Consider the following 27,137-nt stretch of genomic DNA (forward strand, 5'->3'; position numbering starts at 1 on the left):
CTATAGAATCTGCGTCCGCATATAATGAACATATTCAATAGCAACTGTATTTTATAACAAACATTCCAAACCCACTTGCTGTAAAAGGAGGGCGCACGTCAAGTTCTGAACTATGGAATTGCGACAGGACTTGGCGTGCGGCAGCGTTCCTCACTCCAGTAAAATCATGACAAAGACCTCCAAGACGAGTGAGCACCACACATGGATTGCAGAAGCCGCAAGGAAATTGACTTGTTTTCCACTCTGTAAAGGCCCGTTTATAGTCCGACGTTTCCGGAGCGCGGGCCAGCGTCGTTTTCGGCCGGTCACGCTACGCCGGTTACGCTGCGCCAGCCGAGATGCCATCCCCTCTATACTCCAACGCGCGCGCCGTCGTCTGCTATCTTCGGAGCATGCGCAGAACGACCCCCAAGTCGCGCGCCGCCCGCAAAAGCCGTCTGCGAAGTTGCGTTGACGCCTTTTTCTTCGCAGTCGGATCAGTTTTGTGCTTCTCGAACGAAACATGGCTTGGACATTATCCGCGCGACAGAAACTTGTCCTTGCGTTATTAGTACACCGTCTGCGACGGAAGCGCAGGCGCTCCATGTACGTTCGTGAAATTTTCGCGGAACGGAGAACCGCCAGCGAGTACCACCAGCTAGTGCAAGAACTGCGGTAGAAGGACCCGGAGTACCATCTCAAGTATTTCAGGTAACCGCACTTCGCACAAAGGCTGTGGTTTATTATTGTTGAGATTGCATGTCCCCTTTTAGCTGACTGTGAAGTATGCGAGCCGCTCTTTTCATTGTTAGAGACTACCGCATTTGGGTGCCGGACTTCAAACAATAAATTCATCTGCGCTAAACCGGCCTATTGGAGAGCTAACACCGCTCACAAAGTAGCATACTATTGTCTACATGCTTTCAGATACCGTTCGCCATTGGCACTTGCCTGATGTTGTGTAATTAACGATAAGTTGGGGTTCCCAGCAAGTGCAGTTCTCAAAAAAAATCTGGCTGAGCAGCTTAAATGACGGGCTACGCTATTTGCCGGCTGTAAAGGCAAGCGACGGCCTGACTCGGTGGGTGGGCAAGTTGTGCGGTTCCTTGAACATTCCAGTCAGAAGGAAAGAGCCTCCGCCTCTAATACTAAAACACCCTTAACATGCTGCGGTAACCGTCATAAACGCACAACTCACCTGCCCACCGAGCTGATCTGTCGGCTGCTTCGATCGGCAGGTGGGAGCCTTTCGAGGCTAGCTGCTTGGCTCGCGTCTGCAAGTACTGTACTCGCAGCCGACAGCAGTTTTCTGGGAGGCGTCGTTGTCAAGCTCGGACTTGGATTTCACCGAAAGTTCGTCAACCGGGCCCAGCTGATAGCTCGGGCCGCAGGGGTACTCAACTAAAAACCCACCAACCTCTTTTATCAGAGCAATCAAGTTTACTCTCTCTCCTTAATTAAAAAACCCCAGAAAACATAGGCAAGTACCGATGTGAACTTACATCTTAAAGAACACAGACTGTAATATGCTACCTCAAATATGAGCAGTGTTAGCACCCGATTAGGCCAGTAGTTTGCGCGCAAGAATTTTGTCAAATGCCCGAAAAAAATTGACTGCGTATTGTTTTGCATCACCGAGTGTGTTCACACTCCGTTGTGTTTTGTTCTTGATTTGTTAAATTTTGCTGCACCACAACCTGTTCTAATGAGATTCGGTACTCTTCTGGACATGCTTAACATTATTCTCAAGAAATGTTAACTTCTGATCACTTTCCCCGCAGGATGACCAAGGCCTCTTTTGACAAACTTTTGAGCCTTCTCTACGACCGCATCATCCATCCACCAAACCACAGGAACCCAATCTGCCCTGCAGAAAGGCTAGCAGTCACGATACGGTAAATATTCTAGATTTTATTTCCGTTCAATCGCAGTAGTCACCGGTGACCGTCTTATCTGGCATGACGCTCGACCTACGAGGTCACGGCGGTGTATTGCCTTGACTTTTAACCATGCCGAAGACAAACACAGTTAAAGTTGTTGTTTTTTTTCGAATGTTCTTTCCTTATCCAGCACAGCAGCTGGGAAAACGACTGTGTTGTTTCTCCACTTGTAGCACTGATTTTTCTAAATGCACTCTGACCGGTTAGCCCAGTTGTCTGTTCTTTAGTTGACTTGCGTAGTTCGTACTTTTTTCCTTACCGCCTGCATGTTGCACGTTTCGCTCAAGTCTTGTCTAGAAAGAGTACGTCTGCAAATGATTCCACAGTTGAATCTAATTAAAGTGCTGAGTCAGCCCAATTGTATATCAACAAAATATGTCAACTGAGTTGCAGTTTACAATCGCGCTACCATTCTCAAGAGTTGTGCTTCTTCAAATGAACAGCAGTGTTCGATTATAGTAGAGAAACATTTAAGTAATGTTTCTCTGAATGAAAATGTGTGGTGCGAGTCAGCACTTGTGTGCTCTTCGTCCGTCATGCTTTGTTTCCAAGCTGTTACAAACATGAATAAGTGTCAACTTGCCCAAATCGTATCCTTAATTGTAACTTCAATTTGGCTCTTTCTATCCTTCACAGGTTTCTGACAACCGGCGGCTCCATGCTGGACATAGCTTTCAGTTATCGCATGCATGTGTCCACAGTGTCCGGGATCCTGAAAGAAACCTTACCTGCTATTTGGGACTGCCTTTCCCCAGTTGTACTCAGACAGCCAACCAAAGATGAATGGGAGGCCATTAGAAAGGACTTTGATTCCAAGTGGAACTTTCCGAATGCTGTGGGGTGTATAGACGGCAAACATTTTGCTATTACTTGTCCTGATGGCAGTGGTTCAGAGTTTTATAATTATAAGGGCTTCTATTCATTGATCATGCTGGCTCTTGCAGACGCACACTATCGCTTCATATTGGTTGATATTGGTGCCCAGGGCCGACTGTCTGATGGCTCTTTCTTCAGAAAAAGTGATATCAGAAAAAGTTTTGAAAATAACACACTTGACTTGCCTTCGCGCGTTCGGTGCGAACGCGGGCAAAACGGCGCCGCCGTCGACAACAGTTGTGCGCGTTGTTTGTTTGACCGCACACAACCGCTGTAAAAACCCTGGCTACGTGACGGAACGGCTAAACACCGTTGTCGACAACAGACAGCTTTAGCAGACCGATCGTACGGTCCGTTCGCGTCCCGCTCAAACGCTCAGCCTTACCGGAGCGACAACGCGGCTTTCGTGTTTTAGCTAACCGTAGCCGCGTTTACATGAATCCGACAGAATGCGACAGTAGCGCATCACATTTCCTAGCGCATCGCGAGTAATGCGATGCGCCAGCTTTTACATGCACATCACCCCTGGTGCGATGGTAGCGGTGTCGCACATCGAAACAAGCGCTTGCAGATGCATCCGGCGTCTCGCCACGCCGCAGCTCGGCGAGCGCAGCAGGTCCACAGCAAATTGCATTGGCCACAATTCTTAAAGCGATGCGATCGCGTTTATATGCACTGCGAAAGACGACTTACTGGTTTCAATCCACCCCTGTCTGACGCATTAATGCGACGCGCGTTCATAGCGCATTATCCCCGTTTAGATGGCTCAAAAGTTAATGCGATGCGATGCGCCAGTTGTCGCGTTCATGTAAACGCGGCTCGTGCCTCCGGCTCGGTAAAGCGTAGGCGCATCTCTTGCCTAGCGGCGCAATCTGGCAATTTCGCCCAAAACTACGTTAAATAACAGGCAAGTTTGCACTCGGTCGCGCAAAGCTTAGGCACAGCGAAACTTACTGACTGCTTCTGCTAGGTATTAACGTGGTTTAACTTAACTACGCATGTAGGAAGGTATTCTCTAGCGATCATTTTCGGAGGTATCTGCCCTTTCACTACATTTCGTGTGACTAGCGCTGGACGCGTCGGCGCCTACGAGCGAAGTGATCGAAGCTACCCTCACCGCCCAATACGAGCGGTTGTCCCTCACACGCTGGCCTAGCGGTACCTGCAGCAAGTTGGGATCTCACCAACGAGGGCGGCCCTTATTTATATTGACCTTACACCGGAATATCGTCAAAATCTCCGCATCCCTCCCATTCCCAAACGGATGCATCCGAAACACCACGCCGAGAGACGGGCCGATCGTGCACGTCAATTCGAGAAACGCTTCAGTGGACGTCCGGATGTCACGTATACGGACGCCTCTTAGCACCCCTAGAAACCAGCGATGGTGGCGGCAGCCCTCGCCCCGCACAGTAGCTGGTACACAGCCTGCAGCATTCGCAACGCATAAACAGTCACCGCAGCAGAGGAGGTTGCCATTGCGCTAATTGATCCTATTACCAAAGTCGTCATAAGTGATTCTCAACAGCCGATCCGCAACTACGATGCCGGCCGTATCTCTCGCCCGGCATCACACATTCTAGTTGCCACTCGCCCCTCCTCCACATCCCGCTTACTCCTGTGGGCTCCAGCCCACAAGACGCTCAGCGGAATCGTCCAGGTGCATACACTTGCTCGAGATCTTAGCTGCCGAGCCGAGTGTAGGATCCACCGCCCGGGTTCCCCTGACACCACTACCTCGCACGATTCTCTACTCACCAATTAAACGGACACCCTCCAATACTACCCACTTGGAAGATGCATATATCCTCTCGCACACCGTGATCTAACAAGGCGCGAGGCCATCCAATGGTGCAAACTACAAACAGGCAACTTGCCACATCCCCTCTTCTACAGTAAAATCTTTCCGCAACAAATAACGCCTAGGTGCAAACACTGCTCAGCTCCGGCCACTCTCACACACATGGCGTGTACTTGTATGCATTACAACACAGACAACGCAAACACCCCAGAGTCGTGGGAGTCCCTCCTAGGTACCTCCGAGCCAGCAGACCAACGCCGGCTCATCCAGCGTGCGCTGGAGGCCGCGGAATACCAATGGATCCACGCCGAGCTCCTCTAAGCCAGCGCAACCGGTCCTTGGACTGGTCCCCTCTTTTTGGGCGAAATAAAGAATTCACCACTACCACCTACGAGCGACAGCGTTCCTGGCATCCCACAAACGCAGGCAGGTAGGCTGACGAAGGTTGGCACAGTGCAAAGAACGCTGCTGCTTGCCGACGCCGAACGCGTTGGAGGCTAGCCGCTCGATATCAATCGGCCAGCTTCGCTGTGTCGTGAGCTTTGCGCGGCCTAGTGCAAGCTTTCGCCCCTTTTTTTTCTCCTGGCTCAGCGCGCCGCAGAGAGAAGAGAGGCGGTTGTCGGGAAGGCCGGGAGCTGGTGAGGAGGAGACCGCGTGCGCATGCACGCAGTCTCCTACTCCTTTGGGTTGCCATGGCTACGGCGCGGCAGTTTCTTCGCAGGCACCACAAATTACTGCTGGGTCACACAGCTTTGCTGTTACAAAAAAAAAAAAAAAAAAAACGGAATGTTTTTTTTACAGCAATAAAGCGATGGCTTTTTTGAAATAACGTTATCTTGATTTTCGTGTTCTGGACTGCGATCGCGCAAACAGCTCGCTTTCCGCATGTTCGGTATGACTGCTACGTCACAAAGTCGGAAATCTGCGGTACCGCCCCGCTGTCTCTGACGGCCGCTGACGCAATCACAATTCTGATCGATCTAGAGAGGGCAAGCGAAGGAACGGAAAAGCGAGCTGTTTGCGCGATCGCACCCCTGGTTGCAGAAACTTGATGCGTGACCATTTTTTTACGCGCACCTTGGCTTGGCTTGCAAACTGCAATTATCCAATCCAGCATACCTGGTGCCCTGTCATCCTCTGTAGCTGTCGTGTCCTGTGATCCCCTTAGAATTTTTGCGCATACGTGCTACGTAGGTCCTCCGAACAAGAATGTAGTGTGTGTTGCAAGACCCCTTTCGTCTCTCGCAACTGCGGTGGAGAGACATCAAGGACCTGCTTTGAACAGAAGTGTTTTCGGTGAAGCGACGTGATCCAGTCGGCTTCTGAACATCGACTGTATGGATGATGGCGTTTTTCGCACATACTTTCAATTCGAGAAAAACGATATAGGCAGGTTGAAGACCACTTTGCTGATACCGGACACCATTTACACTGCTCAGAGGATAACTGTGTCGGGAGAGGACGCACTTTGCACAACTTTGCGCAGGCTTGCGTACCCGAACAGGTTGAGTGCTCTGGAGCGCCTTTTTCGGAGGCACTACTCTTTGATTTCAGTGGTGAGCAACCATGTGCTTGGGCACATTTAAAACAACTTTGGGCACCCTCTCCGCCACGTCAACAACCACAAGTGGCTGGATATCGCGGTCTTGCAAGAATTATCGCCCGTAAGCAGCGACATGTCCTAATTTGTACATTTGTCTGTTCAAGAAGGATTTTCCCATTGAATTTCCCATTTATGGAAAGCGTAGACTCGATTATGCCGGAGATATAGGCATAGAATGATTTGCGACAGAGTGTTCGAAATGTACACTTCATTATCTGTGCTAAAATGTATTAAACGAGACAAATGTGATTCATTTTAATGTATGAAGCAGTTTCTGTGTTATATGCTACTTATGTAGATTTGTGCGGCTGTGCTAATGATTGTATCTGTCTTGCATTTGTGTAGCAAATGTATTGCGCTAACACTGTTCGGTTCCTGTACGAGCCTATATAGAGGACACACGTTATTTTACCTAGCAATTTCACTCACACTTTTTGCACAGGCCCATTTCCTAGCCTACTTGGCTAAGGGTGCATATGGGGGCTCCTTATTAAAGTCTGACTGCTTATTTAATAACATTTTCTTTTATTCCCACTTGCAGGCCGTTCATTCAAAGGGAGTACCCCTCACGAACTGCTGGGTATTCATTTACGGCACGGCACGCCCTACATGCCGGCCTTTGGAAATCCAGAAAAAAACTTTTTTTTCTGGGCACAAGCGCACCCATGCCGTGAAGTACCAATCGATGTGCCCTAATGGAATCATTGCCCAGCTGAGAGGACCGTACTATGGCAGTCTACACGATTCAGGTACTTTTTTTCCTCAGCAATTGGCCAACGTGCTTTCATTAATGCAAAAGAAAAACAATAAAAAAACAGTCGGTAGATCCCATGCCCTGTGTGGAATCAATATTATGCAAAGCAGTGTGCGGGGAGCCTGCCAAGGTAACGAACCGACCATGAGAGCGTCAAGACAGGCGGCTGTTTTATGACCTAGGTCAAATGCATATCATTACCTATCATTTATGTTCATCACAGACTCTTGTCATACTATGCCAGTTTTGGTACCCACCAAGTTAACGAAACGACCATGAGAGCACCAAGACATATACGGCTGTTTCATGACCTACATCACACGCATGTCATGACCTATCATTTATGTTCGTCATTCACATACTATGCCAATTTTGGCATAGTATGTGCATACCTGCATACTAATGTGTAACCTGCATACCAACTTAACGAAACGACCATGAGAGAACCAAGGTGTAGATGGCTAGATACTGTCAAAGTGGCAATTATCTGCTAAGCAATGCTTCGCATTTAAAAAAAACACAGTGGTTGCTGAAGGATAAATCCGGCACCAGAGTCTTGCTCAAGCTGTCGCCAGCACCGGCAAGTCGTTGTGGTTAGTTGATACATATGAATGTATTCAGAGCCATAGAATGGAACGGAATATTTGCGAACAATCAAAAATCACACAATGTTATGAGACAGGTTTTCGCTAAGTCACTTTGTTGAAACATTGTCGCCAGGCTTTTTTCCTAATTTATGAAGCGTGCATTGTTCTAAACAATATCTTTTAATGGTCCCTGTGTTTTGTTACGAATAAGACTATATACCTGCTGACACTGTGAAGTGAACACATTTTTGCCTCGTTTTCCGTTCTAGGCATACTACGAAGAAGCAAGACCTGCCGCCAGCTGGAGAGGCTTGTTAAGGGGCACCATTATTGCCTCTATGGTGACCCAGCATATCCCGTGAGGCCCCTCTTGCTGAAGCCGTATGGTGGCACCTGTCTCACTGATGCGCAGCAAGTTTTCAACAAATCTATGAGTTCGGTGAGACAGGCCGTCGAGTGGGGCTTTGGCAAGATTGTCGGGCTGTTTGCATTTGTTTATTTTAGAAAAAAAAACAAAGTGTTTGTTCAAAATGTACCTCGCATGTACAAAGTGACCGGCATACTTGCAAACTGCCGCACCTGTGTATATGGTTCACAGGTGTTTGAATACTTTGGTGTAGCGCCTTCGTGTCTAGAGGACTATCTGACATCCAAACACTAATAAAGCGCCTGTGCGTCACACAACATGTGCCAACTTAAAAAAAATGTTGCACTTGATTCGTTCATACAAATCTGCACAGTACAACCAACCTGTCTATATGCCTTTCAGAGATTACGAAAATCCTTTTGATGCAGTAATCAGCAGCTATGTAGATTTAGTACATACAAGCAGTCATGTAGGCATTACGTAATCAATGATTAGAGAGCAAACAGGGGTAGCCGATGTACTAGTTGACATTAAGAAATTGATCTGGACAGTAGCCTGTAGGGCAAAGAACAGCTAATGAAGTGGTTCATTAGAGTTGCAGAATGGGTGCCAAGGGGAGGGAAGTGCATTCGAGGACAGCATAGAAAGGTGCTGTTATTAAATCAGGCAATGTGCACTCGTAAGTTCGAATCGGCTAGTGCAAGGGTGGTGTAACTGAAAATCATGAAGAGGCCATCGTACTGCAGTGGAGTTAAAATGAGGCTGATGAAATTTTTAGCAAGTAATAAAAAAGTAGCACATTAAGGTGATGTGCAGGTAGCTACTGAGCATGAGGGAGACGTCTTCGTCCTGTGGTGGACATAAATATAGGCTGATGATGATGATGAAAATTTGCATGAAAACACTGAGTGACACACCATAGAAGGCTTTCGTACAATGTATTTCACAGAGCTAATACATCAGCATTCATTGCAACCTTTTAGGATGTTGGGTCACTTTGCATCTTTTCCAAGCGTTCCACCAGCCGCTGCCTTCGCTTCTATGCTCCTCTTCACACCTGTTTTGACACAACAATGAAATGAAATGCCACCATATGCTAGTGGATAGCGATAGCTATTTTGCAAATGGTTAAGTGCACAGTCAACGTTGACTTACTATGTGTTCTTGGCACAATGTACAAGAAGAGCATGTCGTGGCGCTTCTAGATGTCATTTCTTCGCTTCCTTCATGCTCTTCTACTTTGCGGCAAGAGCACGAATCGTAAGCTTAAACACCCGCTTGCCCAAAAACAAGTTCTCTTAAGCAGCGACTGCGGGTACATTCCGAAAAAAATTATTCAGGTACTGAACATATTTTGTGTCAAGCATGTAGGCCTCAGGTGTAGGGAAAATGGAATAAAACTGGATATTATGATCTGCCACTTAAGGATGCTGGTAAGTGTACATTAAAACTAGAGTAACATTTATGATGCAATAACCAGCACAAACTCCTAGATGAAGATTTCGCACATACCTGCGTTTTTCCTCCACAAACATGAGACGCCTCTCGTCGTATTCAAGTCTCCTTTTCGATAGGGCAAGTTCTTCCTTTCGTAGCAGAAATTCGTGTTCGTCTCGTTTTGCCTCAAGCTCTAATCGTAAAGACTGTAGTGCTCTCAACCCGGTGAGGGCGAAAAAAGAACAGTAGTAAACTTGTGCGTTTTTATGTACCGGGTGTTTCAGCGAACGGGTTCAAAAATATTTAAGTGTTGCCTGTGGCAGATAGCACAATTCTAGCTCATGACCTGGTCTACTCTAAGAGGCAGATATTACTTGCACAAAAATTGAACTGCATAATAGACTAATTAAAAAACTTCACTAATGAAGTTTTGAAGTAATTACCGTACGGCCCATATTGCAATTTATAAATTGTAGCTGTGGTGTTCGCAAGGCAGATCCACTTGGAACGAATTCTCAGGACGCCATCAGTTTTGATATAAAAATTCCCGAACTTTTTAGGATAAATGCCATGGTTACTATTGTGCTTGAATGCATAAAACGACGTTTTGTTAAGAAAGTGACTGGAACGCCTGTGCATTTCTTCTGAAAAGTCCGGGAATTAGTATTTCAGGACTGGTGTCATCCTGAGAATTCGTTCCACTTCGATCCGGATCGCCTTGCGAACTCCACGGCTACGATTTGTAAATTACGATATTGGCCATAAGGTAATTTAAAAGTTCATTAGTAAATTTTTGTCAATTAATCATTTATGCATTTCAGTTTTTTGTGCAAGTAATGTCCGCCTCTTCGGGTAGACCAGCTCTTGAACGAGAATTGTGCTATGTACCATAGGCAACATTCAAAATTGTTTAAAGTTCGCTGAAACACCCTGTATATACAGGGTGATCATTTAAAAGTATTATGTAATCTTGAAAAATTACCTGTTGAACATAACATAATTCAGAGAGGCGGACAGTATTTGCAAGAGAAATCAGACCACATTCTAATTAAGAATTTACAAATTAACTTCCTAATTATTTACTTAATTGCACATGTTGCAATTTACGAATTGTAGATGGCGGGTTACCAAGGTCTATTCACTTGGAATAAATTTCCAGAATGACACCAGTTTGGAGATATGCGCTATGAAATGGGCCATAAACATTTACTGTTGTTCCACTTAATTTTTAACAAAACGCTCGTTTATGCATTTATGCGCAAAAGTAACTGGAACGCCCATGTATTTCGTCCAATACTTTGGGAAATACCTAGAAACTGGTGTCCTGGAAATTCATTTCAAGTGGATACATCTTGCAAACTCGCAACTGCAATTTGTAAATTGCAGTATGTGCCGTGAAGAAATCACTTAATAAGTTAATTAGTGCAGTTTCGTTAATTAGTTGAACATGTGTTTCAATTTATCGTGCTAGTAACATCCGCGCCTTCTAATAATCAGCGCAAGTACAAGAATGACGCTATCTGCCATCAGCTATTTAAAAAATTGCATAAAGCTTATAAATGATCACCCCGTATATCGTCATAGTGTTCCAAAGGATGTACTGAATGATGCATAAATTACATATGTGCGTGTAAGAAAGGCAGACGTATGCGATTCCTCCTGCTGAAATGCTGTCATATTCATGCATACATATAGTCCATTCAGTTTAACATCATGCTTCAAAGAGTAAGAACTTTCACCCAGAAAAAAAAGCAATACGAATTGTGTACAACCACGCCACACCATGAAAATATTGTCGGTTTAATTCAATGAGGGAGTGGTTCCCCCTCAATGAGCAAAGCCTGCACAAGTGGTATGCCAATAGGGTTCTTGCACACAAGCGTTCTAGCAGTAGCTGTGACAGATGTGCGATTGCTCTTTTGTGATGAAAGCAACATGTTTTTATTTGCTTGCCTTTGTCATCATGATTATTTGTAGCATTACAGCTCTTTGTAACATTGCACTGAAGCCTTCTCTAATGAAAGCAACAAACAACTCCAGAATTTATGCGGTTTCGAACAACGAGCTTCACGGCTCTCAAACGGATGCTGTACACTCCTGTGCAACTGCACTGCATTAAAGATTAAAAGCTGCGTTGCTAGAACTTCTGTAATGACTTTAGGTGGTGACAATAAAACTTCCATAAGATGTTTCATTTAATTCTTCCCTCCAATCATGCGTGGACTAAGTTGCACTGCATATTTAGGTGCTATACCATACAATTTTTTATTACCTCATCGAGCTCCTGGAACATAACGACGCTTCCGTTGACCCTGCTACTTTTCCTGCAGCCGTGGTCCTAATGCCTCAGCATCATCAAACTCCTGTGTTCAGTCATCTGCTGGCCCATTGTCTTCATGCAATGAAGTGTGACAAATCACTCTTTCGGGGGTAGGCAAATCCACCTCTTCTTCGTCGTACAGGCCCAAAAGAAATTGTGATGCAGATGATCGGCTTTCTGCAGCAGACGAGCATGCAGTTAAAAAATGATACAGCAAAACTGAAATGTTGCGTATTGGAAGCCAGAACTGCGAGTAAGTGATAAAATTGGGTACTTTTGGCTTCAAAATTCGTGCTACATAGCTGGTACATTATATTTCTGGTGTGTGCAGTTGTTTTAGTCCTCTATAATGGTATATAAAACAGTAAGATGCAGTTGAAATGAGCTTAATGAGCATCGATGTTTATCCTTGTTTTAATTAAGACTCAAGTATGTTTCATCGCAGTCACACACGAGGGCAAGCAAGTGGACACACAGACACTAGTGTTCGTCGACTTGCTTGTCCCTGTCTAGTCATTGTATTGAAATATTCTTAAACTTAAATGCGAGCATGTTTGGGCTCTGGGAAAGAGCAGACACGAATAGAGCAGTTCAAAATGCAGACAGAACAAACGCACTCAAATGTGCACATCAAGCAGGCAGGCTTGATTCTTCAGGCATGAATAAATAACTTAGAAAAACAAGTGACAGAACTAGCAAGTGGCTGCTCTCCTTTAAAACAAATAAAACCACGGATGTTTACACCGGCACCTTTTAAATGAGCAATGAATTCTGCTATTTCACCATAAATACACTAACGCAGTCAGCAAAGTAGCTGTAACCAAAGCAGTCAACGGTTTGTCTATGTACTCATTTGAGCACTTACGTTGAGCGCATGTGAATCTAACCTACAGCATCCACTCAAGGCCCACACCATTATAATTGTCAGATAATACAAGTAAGCACTCAACAATGCTCTAGAGCATAAATTTCGTCATCTTGAGTCTATACGCGTGTATACAAACAGCCACCAAACCCTAGGAAGCAATTATGCATGATTATAGATGTCCGATAACTATCACCTGAAAAACTGCACATCAGCAAGGTGCATTATAGTACATATTTAAATAAAGCAGCACGCAGACAGTCATAACGTCAGTGAAAAATGTAAGACTGCACCGCTCACCACTCGACTGTCCATTTCCGGATTGACTTTTTGGCGAAGGCACAAGCAAGCAGTCGGCAGCGGAGTCTGTCAGTTGCTGCTCGACGCGCAGTTCGGCAGCGGCTGACCGTGGAGCATGCCTAGCCTGCTTCCCCGCCGGCCCATTTCCTTTTCTCGGCTTGGTCCGAGGCTCGTAGCCGTGTTCACGGGCCAGGTCGGATACTTCGGATACTTCTTGCAGATACTTCGGATACTTAGGTCGGATACTTCTTGCAGCAGCTGCTGCAGCTCTTCGTACTGTTCGAATCCAGACCTGGCAGTAAAGCAAAGCGCGTGTTGGCCACTCAGTTGATATCACGATACATGCATGCCGCGTAGCCAGGAGCATCGCCGCCGCCGCGCTCTGAAGCCGTGGCGCGACGTCACTCTGAGCCGTCAAGGCAAGGTATCCCTCGTGCCACGCAAAATGACCGCTTAGACACAAGTTCACTTACCTGCGGAGGTTGGCCGTGTTTTCCCGCCGGAAATATCCCAGAAGCAGCTCCACGCGCTCTCTTATGGCTCGCAGCGTGAGCTCCCGGTTTTTAGCTGCCATGACATTTTTTTAAACGTCCTCCCACGAGTGTGGATCTCCGAAGGGATTAACTGCGACCACTTCACGCAGAAAGCACAAATCATCGTTCTTGCGAAAGTGCTTGCGCTTTGGGCGCACAGCCACTGTGTCGAGATACTCGTACTCGCGGCACCGGAGGCAGCCATTTGGTCTGTGTCGCTCGCCGCGCTCCGCTCACGCGCTCGCGGCTAAGCGTGCGGCGCATGCGCACTGAGCCCGCGCACGCTGGCTGAGCGGAGAGAAGAAAACTTTCTGCTAAAACTGTCTACTGTTAGGGGAGAGGCGAGCGAGAGCCCAGAGAGCGTCTCCGGCACAGGCGGCAGAGGCTGGCAGGGCTGCGCGCATGCGCCGCTGTGGGAGAGCGGGCACGCACACGCACAGTCTTCTTTCTGAGGTTTTACGTGTCAAAACCAGTTCTGATTATGACGCACGCCGTAGTGGAGGGCTCCGGATTAATTTTGACCACCTGGGTTTCTTTAACGTGCACTACAACGTAATCACATAGGCGTTTTTGCATTTCGCCTCCATTTAAATGCGGCCGCCGCGGCCGGGATTCGATCCCGCGATCTCGTGCTCAGCAGCGCTGAGCACGACTGAGCTAAGCTTACTGAGCCACACCGGCGGGTGTGTAAAGTAGTTCGTGTGGAAAGGGAAAGGTTGACGCTATCTTCTGCAGCCCCTGCGGGTGCACACGCACAGTCTAGGGTGCCTCGATCCCCTCCTCGCCCACCGCTGCTCTTCCATTGGGAAGTCGCGTTTGCTCTCCGTCGCGCGTTCGCTCCCCGTGAAAGCGCGCGTCCCTCGCCTCGCGCGCTTTCACTCGCACATAAGTCGCGCTTGCTCTCCGCCGTGCGTTCGCTCCCCGTGAAAGCGCGCGTCCCTCGCCCTCGCGCGCTTTCACTCGCACATACAGCATACGGCCAGTTTTTTTTTTTTTTTTTGTTTCTTTTTTTGCATTGCCGGACGCGACCATCGAAGAGTGAGCCCTTAACAGCTTCGGTGTAAACATTTCTTGCTTAAAGAAAAAGTAATTTGATCAGTTTCTCAGTCTGTAGAAAACGGATGTTGCTGATAAACACACCATTTGGCGTATTTTTGCCCCGACCACCTCAATGCTAAATTTACGACTAAAACTAACTTTTTTACAACTTTGTCGCCACCTGCACAGGTCATTTCACGTTATATCCGTCCAAAATTATTTTTCGCTTACAGTACAACTTGTTGGCAATAAGTATAAAATATATCCTTTTAGTAAAAGTTATCTTTCTGCAAAAACACGCGCAATATGGACCAAGTTTTGCATAATTAAAGCCGGATAATAAAGTCACGGAAACGCAAAGATCGACAAAACCTTTTTTTAAGTGAAAAGCTTATCTTCAGTTTCAAGGGACAATCGTGTCCTCGCATAAACAATGCGTTTTACTACTCATACTTTCGAGCTTTCTCAAAAAACTTCACATGTTCCCAGCGGTGCGGAATTTTTTTTTTCGCAAGAATGTTTTGCACGTACACTTTTTGTTTAAATAGATAGTCCTCAATATTTTGCAAAGAAATCGCTGATGGCCGAGCGCCAAAGTTGGCACAATTGGCTTAGAATGACCCATATACGTTTGTGCATCGGGCTTCCTCTTCGTCACATTTGGTGGAGGCGCTAGGTAACGACTCATAACGGACCTTCGCAGTGGCCGCCGCTTCGGTTCTTCACCGATGTCGCAGGAGACGGTGCCTGGTTCGGCAACGCCTGCGTCTACTGTCGTACTCACTCATCCGCATGATCCAGGAGCCTTCTGCGGCACCAATGGCGCAGACGTCGACTGGCTGGAGATGTATGAGCGGGTGAGCAGCCACAACAAATGAGCTCCCAGTGATGCTGACGAACAATTTTTTTTTTACTTTGCGGGAACAGCGCCAGTGTGGTTTTAAAACCACGAAAAACTCCGTGACTGGGAGACCTGCAAGCAGAAGCTGCGAGATCTCTTTGGAAAACCACTGGGTCGGAAGGTCGTCACCAAGGAAGAGTGGGTATCACGTGTTCAAACGTCCACCGCAGGTTACGTCGCCTATATACTATACAAGACGTGCTGGCACTCTGCAGCAAGGCCGACGCTGAAATGGCAGAGTCTGACAAAGTCGGGCATGTCCTACAAGGTATCGCCGATGACGCTTTCAATCTACTGATTTGTAAGAACTGTACTTCGGTTAACGACATTATCAGGGAGAGCAAGCGTTTCGAGCAGGTGAACAGCCGTCGTATCTATTAGTCAATTTGCACGCTTCCGAATACGGCTGCAACAACGTCTTGCGAAGACCGACAGGACTCCTTCGCGGTGGCAGCAGCCTTCAGAGTAGCTGACGAAGATTGTGCGCCGTGAGCTGATAGCCATGAGTCCCGCGCGGCTCTGCACCCACCTGTCAACGTTACATGCGCTCCTATGGTTGCCCTTGTTCTGGCTATTGTGCACAAGAACTCGCCATTGTCGGCTTTCAATCAGTTTGCACCGTGGCCTGTTCCCGTCCAATGGAACGTCCTATGCATACCCAAGCTCAGTGGATCCCTCAAGGTTCTCGCAACATGGCAGAGTGGCAAACGCCGGATGACCGACTTATATGCTTCAGTTGTCGCCGTGTTGGTCATGTCGCCCGATACTGTCGCAACCGCTGGCCCTCAATGCCGTTCTCGAACAGCCCTCGTCCAGACGGTAGTTCTCGCCATTTCCAGCCGCAAGCCAAGTCCAACCTGTACGCCACCGACGGTACAACATGGCGCCGTTCTTCACCGTCGCCGAGCAGTCCCCAGTCCAGTACGCCGCAAAGTCGTCGCCCGTCGTCCAGGGCACTCCAGTTTCGTCGCCGGTCGCCGCCTTTCCGACCTGGGCGCGTACCTCCGGAAAACTAAAAGATGCAGCTCCCGGAGGTGACGCTGCATGGCCGACGTGTCCACCAAAGCCTCTCATCCTGCCCACCAGACGCAATATAGTAGATGTACAAGTTGACGGTGTATTTGTTCCAGCACTTGTTGATACTGGAGCCCATGTCCCGGGTAATGAGCAACCGTCTCCTTTGTCGCTTTGTCGCCTGAAGAAAGTCCTCACACCTGCCGCATCACGTGTTATCAGGGTCTCTGATGAAGCAACGCCCATTATCCTTGGCATGTGTACTGCCAGAATAACTGTTGCTGGTTTCAACAATTCAGTTTTATTTGCTGTTCTTGAACGGGGTTCCCATGACTTGAACTTCTGCCCAGGCTTTTTATCGGATCATTCAGCACTGAGTGACTGCGCTGCTGGCCTACTCCAACTCGAGCTGCATAGTTACTGCTGTCCTCCAAAATCAGTTGAGCCCGATTTATGTTCTTCAGACTTCGTACGGTTGCCGCCTCAAGCCGCCATGTGCTTCGACCTGCTTCCCATCTGTTCCTGACGGTGACTAAGTGCTGACTCCTAATGTCAATGTTCTCCTGCTACGCACAGCTGCCGTTCCTCATACCATTGTGATTTGGTTCATGTACGGAAGTAATCCTGGAAGGCATGTCGCTAGGCACCTCTTCTCCGATCGACGATACCGCCACCTCTGCATTGGACGTTCCGTCTTCGTCTGCAGCTGCCTGCTGTCCGATCAGTTTGCAACGTCCGATCCCGACATATTTTCAAAGATGATCGCTCATGACCTGCTTCCCGAACAGGCTGCGGATCTTTGTCGCGTCCTCATGTCTTATCGCTATGTCCCTGAGGATCGCCCGCTGGGATAGACTTTCGTTGTGACCCATAAGACACCGGTGATGCTAGTGCTATCCGCTGACGTCCTTATCGCGTGTCTCACGCAGAACACCTCGCTATCCAAGCTCAAGTACACAAGATGATAACCGAAAGTGTAATTGAGCCCTCTTTCAGTCCTTGGGCATCGCCGGTCGATCATCGAGCGCTTGAACTCTGGCCAACTAGATCGCTCAATCAGAACGTTTGTGCTCCATGATGGCATTCTTTACGACGCAACATGAACTGTGATGGACCAGATTTACTGCCAGTTGTCTCTCGTCACCTCCGTTCTACTATTCTTGCTGAGCTCCACGACGCACCCACTGCAGGGCAACTTGGCACGTCCCACACTTACGACAGAGTGCGACGTCGCTTCTGGCCAGGCCTGTACCGCTCTGCGCGACGTTACGGTGCGGCTTGTGACGTCTACCAGCGGCGAAAGAGGCCATGTGCGCACCTGCTGGCAACCTTCGTCCAATCGATGTTCCCAAGGAGCCTTTCTTCTGTGCCGGCATGGACCTTCTTGGCCCATTTCATACATCCATAAAAGGGAACAAATGCATTGCCGCTGCAACAGACTATACGACGCGCTATGCTATCACAGGTGGCTTGCCCACCAGCTGTGCTACAGATGTAGCAGACTTTTTACTTGAGGACGTGATTCTTTAACATGGTGCGCCGAGGCAGCTATACAGATCGTGGCCGCTACTTCCTGTCCCAAGTTGTTGAAGACATATTTCGTTTCTGCTCCACCGAACACAAGCTTGCAACCGCATACCACCCACAATAGAACGGATTTCAGCAGACCATCGTGATTGGGACAACACTTTCCCTACGTGACATTTGTTTACGATTCGTCAAGTCAGGATACCACCGGTTTCTCGCCTTTCGACCTCTTGTTTGGTCGCCATCCCACCCTGCCTGTTGACACCCTGGTACCTTCGGTGTCGCGACACACCACGGAATAAGCTCATGACGCCGTTGGTCGGGTTCGTAGGCTCGCCAGATTACCTATGATCGACTTAGAGCTGCTCAGGAGTCACAAAAGGCTCGCTAGAACAGTCGCCACCGGAACCTGTGACTTCACTCCCGGAAATGGCGTTCTTCCGTGGACTCGAAGTCGCCACGTCGGCCTGTCCGAAAAACTGCTGTCACGCTATATGGGGCCATACCGGGTATGGCGACGCCTAAGTGACATCAATTACGAAATCGCCCCTTTAGAAGACATGCCGTCGTCATCCCAGCTACGAACTGACGTCGTCCACGTGTCCCGTTTAAAATCGTACTGTTCATCTAGTTCGCTATCATTCTAACAAGCGCCCGGACGGCACTTTAGCTCCCCGGGGTTATGTTACGGTGCATTCGTACAGGACCGTGCATGCTAGCGAGAGACGAACAAGTAGTAGACTGTCTACTGGAGATGTGACCTTTGTACCAGCCTGTCCGTTTACCGCCAACTTTTTCCCGTGGAAATAGGTGTATAGATGTTTTTGCTTCGGGCTTCCTCTTCGTTACAATATCTACTGTAGCGCCAAGACCTGAACCCACAGTACGCGTACCTCATCAGTTCATTCTTGAATGTGGCCGGTAAAGGGCTGGTGTCCTCATTGCGGGCGACTTCAATGCGCAAAACACGACCTGGGGTTACCTACGCATAAACAGCCGCGGTCAATTGGAATAACTCTCCTTTAAAGAAAACCTCACTCTGATCAGACCCGCTTTCAACGCCAAAGCAAGGAACAAGCGTGGCCCGAGACACATGTCCGGACCTCACTTTCATTCGTAATACCGGCACCGATTCGTGAGAAAACTTGGGCCACAACCTAGGTAGTGATGACCATATGCTACAAACCAGCCTACACGATTTCGTTTCTAAACGCTCTCCTAAGAGACGACAATGTGCTCTCAGAAACTGGAAAAGGTGGCGCGAACACACAACGCAAAGATCTCTCACCAGGAGCTTGAACCGATCACGGAACTCTCCCATTGGCTGGAATTCCTCCTACAAGATCAACACCACTTTACTCGAACTATTCTTCCGCCTCCATACACCCAAGCAGTCGACAACCAGCTTTATCTTTGGGATTCCAGGCGCACCTTTACAAAACAGTGGCATCGCCAGCGTTTGAACCGAAAACTTGGACAGTATTCTAATTAACTGTCAGAACTGGGGGAAATTCTGGGACGAAATGGCAGGCCAGCTCAGCATCTCTAAGACCTGGAACATTCTCGGAGCAATGATGTAGTCCTCAAGCACACGGACAATGCTCCCATCGACATCAGGGACTCGCACACGAATGCACTGATCAAGAACTGAGTGGGCGTGTGAACAGCACTGCGATGCGGTTTACTAATCCGCTCTGCTTCTTCGTCCAGGTTTCGGCATGTGTTCACTTCAGCGCCGTACCGCTATCGTCATCTACCAGCGATACCAACAGGTTGCCCAGTCACTCCAACGACGCAAGAGGATCCGCCTGGCCGCGCAGTAGACACGTGTTCACTGCCATCCCTCTACCATACCAAGGATTCGGATCGACAACAACATCATCTTCTGCTGCCTATATGAAGAGCTGGCGGAACCCCGGCGCCCTTAGTGGGCGTGTGAACAGCACTGCGATGCGGTTTACTAATCCGCTCTGCTTCTTCGTCCAGGTTTCGGCATGTGTTCACTTCAGCGCCGTACCGCTATCGTCATCTACCAGCGATACCAACAGGTTGCCCAGTCACTCCAACGACGCAAGAGGATCCGCCTGGCCGCGCAGTAGACACGTGTTCACTGCCATCCCTCTACCATACCAAGGATTCGGATCGACAACATCATCTTCTGCTGCCTATATGAAGAGCTGGCGGAACCCCGGCGCCCTTAGTGGGCGTGTGAACAGCACTGCGATGCGGTTTACTAATCCGCTCTGCTTCTTGGTCCAGGTTAGTCCTGTTACGTCTATGTACGCTAAGAAATCGAATAACGTCTGTCTGTTGCTGTTCCCACGCCCGGGAGTTTTGTTTTGCGTGTTACATGATTGCTTTGACGTTGTAATTCAACTGCTTATGCTGTCCGGGGATGTTGAGCTCAACCCTGGGCCTAGCACGAGAACCCAAACCCAAGTGCAGGGCTCTTTGCTTGATTCCCAGTCTAAGCAATTTGATGATATGTTCGGGATGTTACAAGCTGTAAACACGCGAACAAAAAAATGGAAAAGGACCAGATGGATTTAATCAAGTCTGTTGATGACCTTAAAAAAACACAGGCGCATTTTCAGGAACATCTGACAGAGATAGACAAAAGATTGAAGGAGGTTGAATGTAAAACGGTCGCTCTTCAGGAATTCGAGGAGCAGGCACAGTGCCTTCGCCAGTCAATTAATCAAATTAATGGTGAAAACGTTCAACTGCGCTCTAAGCAACCTGAGCTTGAACACATGCAACGGCGAGACAACCTTCTTTTCTACGGCCTATCTGACACCCAGTCAGAGTCCTGGGCTCAGTCAGAGGAAAAACTGATCAATGTGCTTTCATCCTGCTTGGAAATGTCGCGCTCTGAAATACTGATCGAGAGAGCACACAGACTCGGTGGGTATAGTTCCAACAAGTGCAGGCCAATTATTGCCAAATTCTCTTCTTTCAAAATGAAACAGCAAATACTCCTCAATAACTCTAAGCTGAAGGAACGGAAATATTTCCGTTAGTGATGACTATTCACCCACTACTCGTCTTGCTAGGAAGAAACTGGTCGAATTCGGCAAAAGCCAACCCCTAACCTTCAAGCTTCGTTTCAACAAGCTGTACATAAATAAAAAGTGCTACACCTACAATCCCGATGATGATTGCGTACGTGAAATTTCTAGCACCTTAGCGCCATCGGCTGATTCTTCTGATTCCGTGCACAATTCCTCCGCGCCAGCCGCCACTGAATAGCACGGCGCGAGGGGCAGTGGTCCAAAGTTACCAGTCATTAACGAACTTTCGCTGTTATTTACAAATATCCGAAGCATTCTTCCAAAACGTGACGATCTTTGCTCGGCTATCGATGCTTCTGACGCCGACATAATCTGTCTTACTGAAACCTGGTTATCTGCGAAGATTGATAGCTGCGAATTGTTCGATTGTAAAAAACACTTCAACATTTATCGGTGTGACAGGGGTGCTCGGTGTGGCGGAGGCGTGCTTATAGCAGTCTCTGATACTGTTTTGTCTTTTCCTATCCATATTACGAACGCTTTAGAACTTGTTTTGGTTGAAATTCAAACGTGCTCTAAGAAATTGATATTGGGCGTTTGTTATCGTCCGCCGTCCTGTTCACCCACCTTTGCTGACGACCTTCATGATGTGATTCATATGATTACTTTGCGGTATCCCAATTGCCCTTTTCTTTTACTAGGTGACTAATTTCCCTAATATAGTATGGTCCAATGTGCGTTCCTATTGTCATCCTTTTTCCAGTGAAGGCGACAGGTTTCTGAATTTGTGCAATGATTTCAACTTGTCCCAGCTTGCAATGCAGGCCACTCGAATTACGTCTACTACTTCTAACATCCTGGATTTAGTGCTCACCACTACGCCTGATCTTTTCCATCCCATATCGTACCTACCGGGGCTAAGCGATCACTTACTGCTTCATTTTTCTTTGAGCTGAACCGTGCCTCACCAGAGTAACAACAAAAAATATATCCGGGACTATAAACACGCCGATTATGATGCTATTAACCATGAGCTTTCTGCTTTTTTAGATGTTTACTTGCCCAACTTTCATGATCGCTCCGTGAACACTAACTGGAATTTATTCAAAGAAAAGGTTGCATCGCTCATCGAGAAATACGTTCCACGTATAGTCATCTCGACAAACTCGCAATCGCCATGGTTCAGTCAGTCGTTAAAGAGGCTGTGTAATAAGAAAAAACGAATTTTTCGATCTGCAAAACTAACCGGTACTCAAGAACGTTGGACGGCTTATGAGGCTATGGCTACCGAATACAAAAAAGCTCTTAAGCACGCCAAGGATTCATTTTTCAATACTACATTACAATCTCTTTTAATTAGTAACCCTAGGCAATTTTGGAGCGTAGTTAACAAAAGAGATCATTCAGCTATCACCCTAAAAGACTCAAGCGATCAACTAATCCCACTTGATCAGTGCGCAAGTGTTCTGAACTCTGTATTTGTTTCTGCTTTTTCCAAAACTGTATGTTCCGTAACCCCTACCTATCCTGGTAATGATTTTTTACCAATGGACCCTATTGTCTTTGATATTGCTGGTATAGAAAAAATAATAGATAAACTAAAAGTTTCTTCATCATGTGGCGTTGATAATATAAATTCCAAGTTTTTAATCACGACAAAAGTATACAGTGCTATAATACTTTCTAATCTATTCCAGCAATCTCTTCAGACAGCCTGCATTCCGGAAGACTGGAAGGTCGGGAGGGTGATTCCTTTGCACAAGTCTGGGGATAGCCATTCGCCACTTAATTATCGACCCATTTCACTTACGTGCATTCCATGTAAAATTATGGAACATGTCATTTACTCTCACCTTGCATCATTCCTACAGTCAAACGCCTTTTTTACAGATCACCAGCATGGGTTTCGCAAGTCATTTTCCTGTGAAACTCAACTTATATCGTTTACACATGACCTCAATTCTATCCTTGACAGGGGTTCCATTGTTGACTGTATATTCCTAGATTTTTCAAAAGCGTTTGACAAGGTTTCTCATCAACTGCTTTTTTTGAAACTAAGTAAACTTAACCTTGATCCTAACGTTCTTCAATGGCTGCGCTCTTTCCTCACCGATCGTTCACAATTTGTCACAGCTAATAACACTTCCTCCTTCACTTCTGCTGTTGAATCGGGCGTGCCACAAGGCTCTGTGCTGGGACCATTGCTTTTTCTCATCTATATCAACGACTTACCTGATAGATTACTTTCATCAATTAACCTTTTTGCCGACGACTGCGTCATATACCGCGAAATTAACAGTGACTCTGATGTAGGTCTTCTTCAGTCCGATATCAACCACGCTCTCGACTGGGCTAACATGTGGAACATAGAACTAAACACTAACAAATGCAAGTACATGCGTGTTTCTCGCCGTAATACCACACTGCCCTCATATCTTCTCAATACTAGTAACCTTGAATCTGTGTCCTCTTACAAATATCTAGGCGTATTTATTTCTTCGAATCTTTCTTGGAAGTTGCATGTTGACCATATAACCAACAACGCTAATCGCATGCTGGGCTACATACTCCGCAATTTTTATATTTCTTCTAGTTGTGTAAAATTACTTCTTTACAAATCGTTAGTTCGTACTAAACTGGAATATGCTGCATCTGTCTGGGACCCCAGTCAAGAGACGCTCATCTATCAACTTGAAGCTGTCCAGAACCGGGCGGCTCGCTTCATTCTTTCCAATTATCACCGTAACTCCAGCGTCACTACTATGAAAACAAGCTTATCGTTACCACTGCTATCACAACGTAGGAAAATATTCCGTCTTTGCCTATTCCATAAGGTATATCATGACAACCCCATTCTTAAGAATAAATTGATAACCCCCTCGTGTTACGTTTCAGCCCGCATCGACCATCGTCATAAGGTTGGTATTCCTTCATGCCACACCAACCATTTTTTCAATTCATTCATCCCCAGTACGTCAGCAAGTTGGAATCACCTTCCCCGATCCGTCGTAGAAATATCTGATAACGCTAAGTTCAAAGCTGCTTTAACAAACCTTCTGTTGTCACAAACATAATTGTAGCATTGTCAACTTTTTTTTTCTCTCTTTTTACCACGCCAATCTTTTTAAAACGTGTGTTCTGTGTTTTGTAGGCACATATTACTACTTCGAGCGTCATGTATTCCGTTTTTTCTGTTGCAAAATATTTATTTAGGCTTTGTTTGTTTAGCTGGTTTTCTCTCCTTGTGCTGTGCGCTACTTATTACTCTCCTTTTTTGTATTGATGCAACTTTATTTTCTTTTTTCCTTTTTCCCCCGTGGACCTCAATTATGCTAAGTTTTATATAAATTTACTGCTGTTTCTTGTTTTCCACTTCTTCGAATGTAAACCACTCCCCTCTGTAATGCCCTCGGGCCCTGAGGGTACTGAAATAAATAAATAAATAAACTTCTCGCCATTCTGCAAACCAGATATCTCTGGACAACCCCCCCCCCCCCCCCCGGCGAATGCCCAGACTTCGAATGGGAGTAAAATGACAATCTAGACTGGCCCATTACAGTACATGAGCTACATAACTTGCTATCACGCGTAACATTACAGCCCCTGGCCCACACAGGATTACAACTCTGACTTTTTACAACCTATGCTCCACAGAACTCCAACAAGTAGCCGACTATTTTAACTCCCAGCACACGGTACAAGAAACCATTCGCCTGGAATGAAAAGCTGCCACAGCAAAATTTAAGACCAAGATCACTTACTCCTTGTCTCGGGAACCTTTTTGAACGAGTAATACCAGCCTACACGGCTACCTGAATCATACTCGCACGCAGTTCGGCTTCCGACCCCACCTAAGCACGACCGACATACTCGAGCGGCTTTATCATGAGATCTACTTCCATCACGAAAAGGCCCAGACAGAGTCATTTTTGCACTGGATCTTAAAGGTTCATTTGATGAAGTCCTTGACTCGGCCATACTCACCGCCCTGGCAGACCCTAACTGCGGCACGCGTACCTGCAATTACATTCGGGTTTTGCTTCAGGACTGCAGAGCTGAACTCTCCCTAGGGGGGCTGGAATAGGACCTCATTCCTTTAGGAGCAAGAGGTACTTCTCAAGGGGCAGTACTCTCCCCCCATCTTTCTCAAGGTCATGAAAGACCTCCCTGACAAGGTGAATCAAATTCTAGGACTTCATCACGCGTAATACGCAGACAATAAATATTACGATCTGGTCAAACATGCTGGTACCATTGCAGATATCGAATATAACCTTCAGACGGCCATTGACGAAGTATAGTCTTTGGTAAGATCAAGATATACCCGACACAAGTCTTAATGCATGGTTGTGCGACCTCCTCGGAGCACGCGCAAGCCTTACTTATACCCTCAGTTACAAGTGGACTTTCTTCCCATCCCTATTCAGAAAGAAATCTGCATTCTCGAGGTTAATTTTTCTAGTACCACACACAACAAAACCGTAAACAGGCTATGTAACAGCTGTCACCAAGTGACGCTCAACAAGCGCGTCTCTTGCAGTAACCATGGGCTGAGAGAACTCGAAACCGTAATCCTTTATATGCTCCAGATATGCATACGCACTCCCATTCACCCCGCTCAAACGCACTGTAGAAGATCGTCTGGACCGGGCGCTCTGTCAATCTTGCAAGCTCGCCCTGGGCCTCCCACTCTCTACTGCAAACTACGGACTGCAGGCCCTGGGAATCCACAATACCACACAGGACAATGGAGAGAGTCGCCCATAAGCCCGACTCACTAGCACCCCTGGGGGAAGGGACATCCTTACCTGCCTCAATATTTAGCCTCCGGAGACAGAACAAGACCACCACGATATCCCACATGACCTACGCTCCCACATCGTAGTCATACCTCTCCCAAGACACATACACCGGACTCGCGATCAAGACCGGTGCGCTCTTCGAGTTGAATACTTACCAAACCATGGGATCACCAGTCAGATACTCCCTATATTGATGCAGCAGGAACACGCCGCGACGTCTTCACAGCTACAGCCTTAATCAAACTGGCAGAAGTCACCATGGCAGAAAAGGTAGCCATCGCGCTTGCCATCCTCCACCAACTCCCAAGCTCACATAAGCACGGACTTGCAAGAGGCCTGTTGAAACTACATGCGTTGTCGAATATGCAAAGATGATCTCCATATTATGACTACGCAGTAGGCCTGCAGGAACTCACCCCCCCCTTCCCCCCCCCCCCCCTGGGGGATGAGGATCACCTGGTTCCCAGGGCCATCAAACTGCGCAGCGCATGCGCTGGCCCGCGAATCACTTTACCGGGCGTCCGCCCAGCTGCCCGCCCCTTAGGTACGGCGGCCAATGGCTCAACCACCCAACAACGCGCACCAACTACCTACCTACCACGACATCCTCCGGGAATCAAGGCTCGAGCGCCGCAAACTGCCTCTCCTGCATCCCTCTCACACGCGCTTACAGGACGTCATGCTACGTAGAGTGCACAAAAACCGGCTGATGGTGACATCTATCCTACACAAATTGTACCCCTCTACCCTACTCCTAAATACCCACAACGTAAACGCAAAGGCGACTATACACACTGTTTGGTTATCCACAGATAATCCCTCACTAAAAAGAAATAGACACTAACAAAAACATAGCGCAATAGGAGGCCACCCTGCTGAACCCGGATCCTGACTGGCTTAAGTGGCTAGTGGACCAGGTAATCAGACCTTCAGGAAAGCCAATGGTAGGCCCGGACTAGAGAGCCCGCCCCGAGTTCTTTGAAGAATGGCAAATAAAGCTTATTTTTTCAGTCTCTCTTCATTTACGTGGCCCGTGAATCAGCGATGGACTCCCTCCCTTTCAGCGGTCGTTCAATTAGCCATGGAACTGGTCGACTCCGACAGTGAGGATGAACAACAAAACGAAATCGTGACGAGGATTTCGTTGAAGCTTGCGAGACAACACAGGAAACGCGTGCCGCGCTACTGTGAGGATGTTGTAAATAAGTATTACGACTTAGAATTCAAGAGACTCTTTCGTCTTTCGCGGGTCACGGTTGACACAATTGTGGCCCGTTTTGAAGCCTCTCCCTTCTATCCAGGGGCGATAGGACGACGGCCCCAGATAAGTGTTGAAAAAAAAAAAGCGTGCCTGGTGGTTCCATCTTGGGCATCAATGGAGCATATATTCACTGGCTGACCGCTTTGACGGCGCCGAGTCTTCTGTGCAAGCACGCGTGGACTTGAATGCTCGCATTGTTGAGTGCACTCAGCGCTGAAGTA

The 27,137-nt window shown here is 47.3% G+C and overlaps 1 protein-coding gene and 1 long non-coding RNA gene across 2 annotated transcripts; one reads left to right on the forward strand and one right to left on the reverse strand.

The window, feature by feature from the left end:
• Positions 1-296: 296 nt before the first annotated feature.
• LOC125943374 (uncharacterized) lies at positions 297-2,813 on the forward strand. The gene is made up of 3 exons (XR_007465786.1): positions 297-690; positions 1,761-1,874; positions 2,556-2,813. It is a non-coding gene; the product is annotated as an uncharacterized LOC125943374 (long non-coding RNA).
• Positions 2,814-12,898: 10,085 nt separating this feature from the next.
• Positions 12,899-13,517, reverse strand: LOC125943600 (uncharacterized). Its single transcript, XM_049663069.1, has 2 exons — positions 13,303-13,517; positions 12,899-13,121 (listed from the first exon to the last, which is right to left on the reverse strand). The coding sequence occupies exons 1-2, from the start codon at positions 13,401-13,403 to the stop codon at positions 12,899-12,901; spliced, it is 324 nt and encodes a 107-aa protein (XP_049519026.1). The 5' UTR covers positions 13,404-13,517.
• Positions 13,518-27,137: the final 13,620 nt, after the last annotated feature.

This window comes from Dermacentor silvarum, chromosome 2 (assembly GCF_013339745.2).
Source record: "Dermacentor silvarum isolate Dsil-2018 chromosome 2, BIME_Dsil_1.4, whole genome shotgun sequence".
Lineage (NCBI taxonomy): Eukaryota > Metazoa > Arthropoda > Arachnida > Ixodida > Ixodidae > Dermacentor > Dermacentor silvarum.

Coding starts and splice junctions, on each gene's coding strand:
- LOC125943600 (XM_049663069.1), bottom strand. CDS start 13,403: ATGGCAGCTAAAAACCGGGAGCTCACGCTGCGAGCCATAAGAGAGCGC. Junction 13,122..13,302: donor AACACGGCCAACCTCCGCAG/GTAAGTGAACTT, acceptor CTTTACTGCCAG/GTCTGGATTCGAACAGTACG.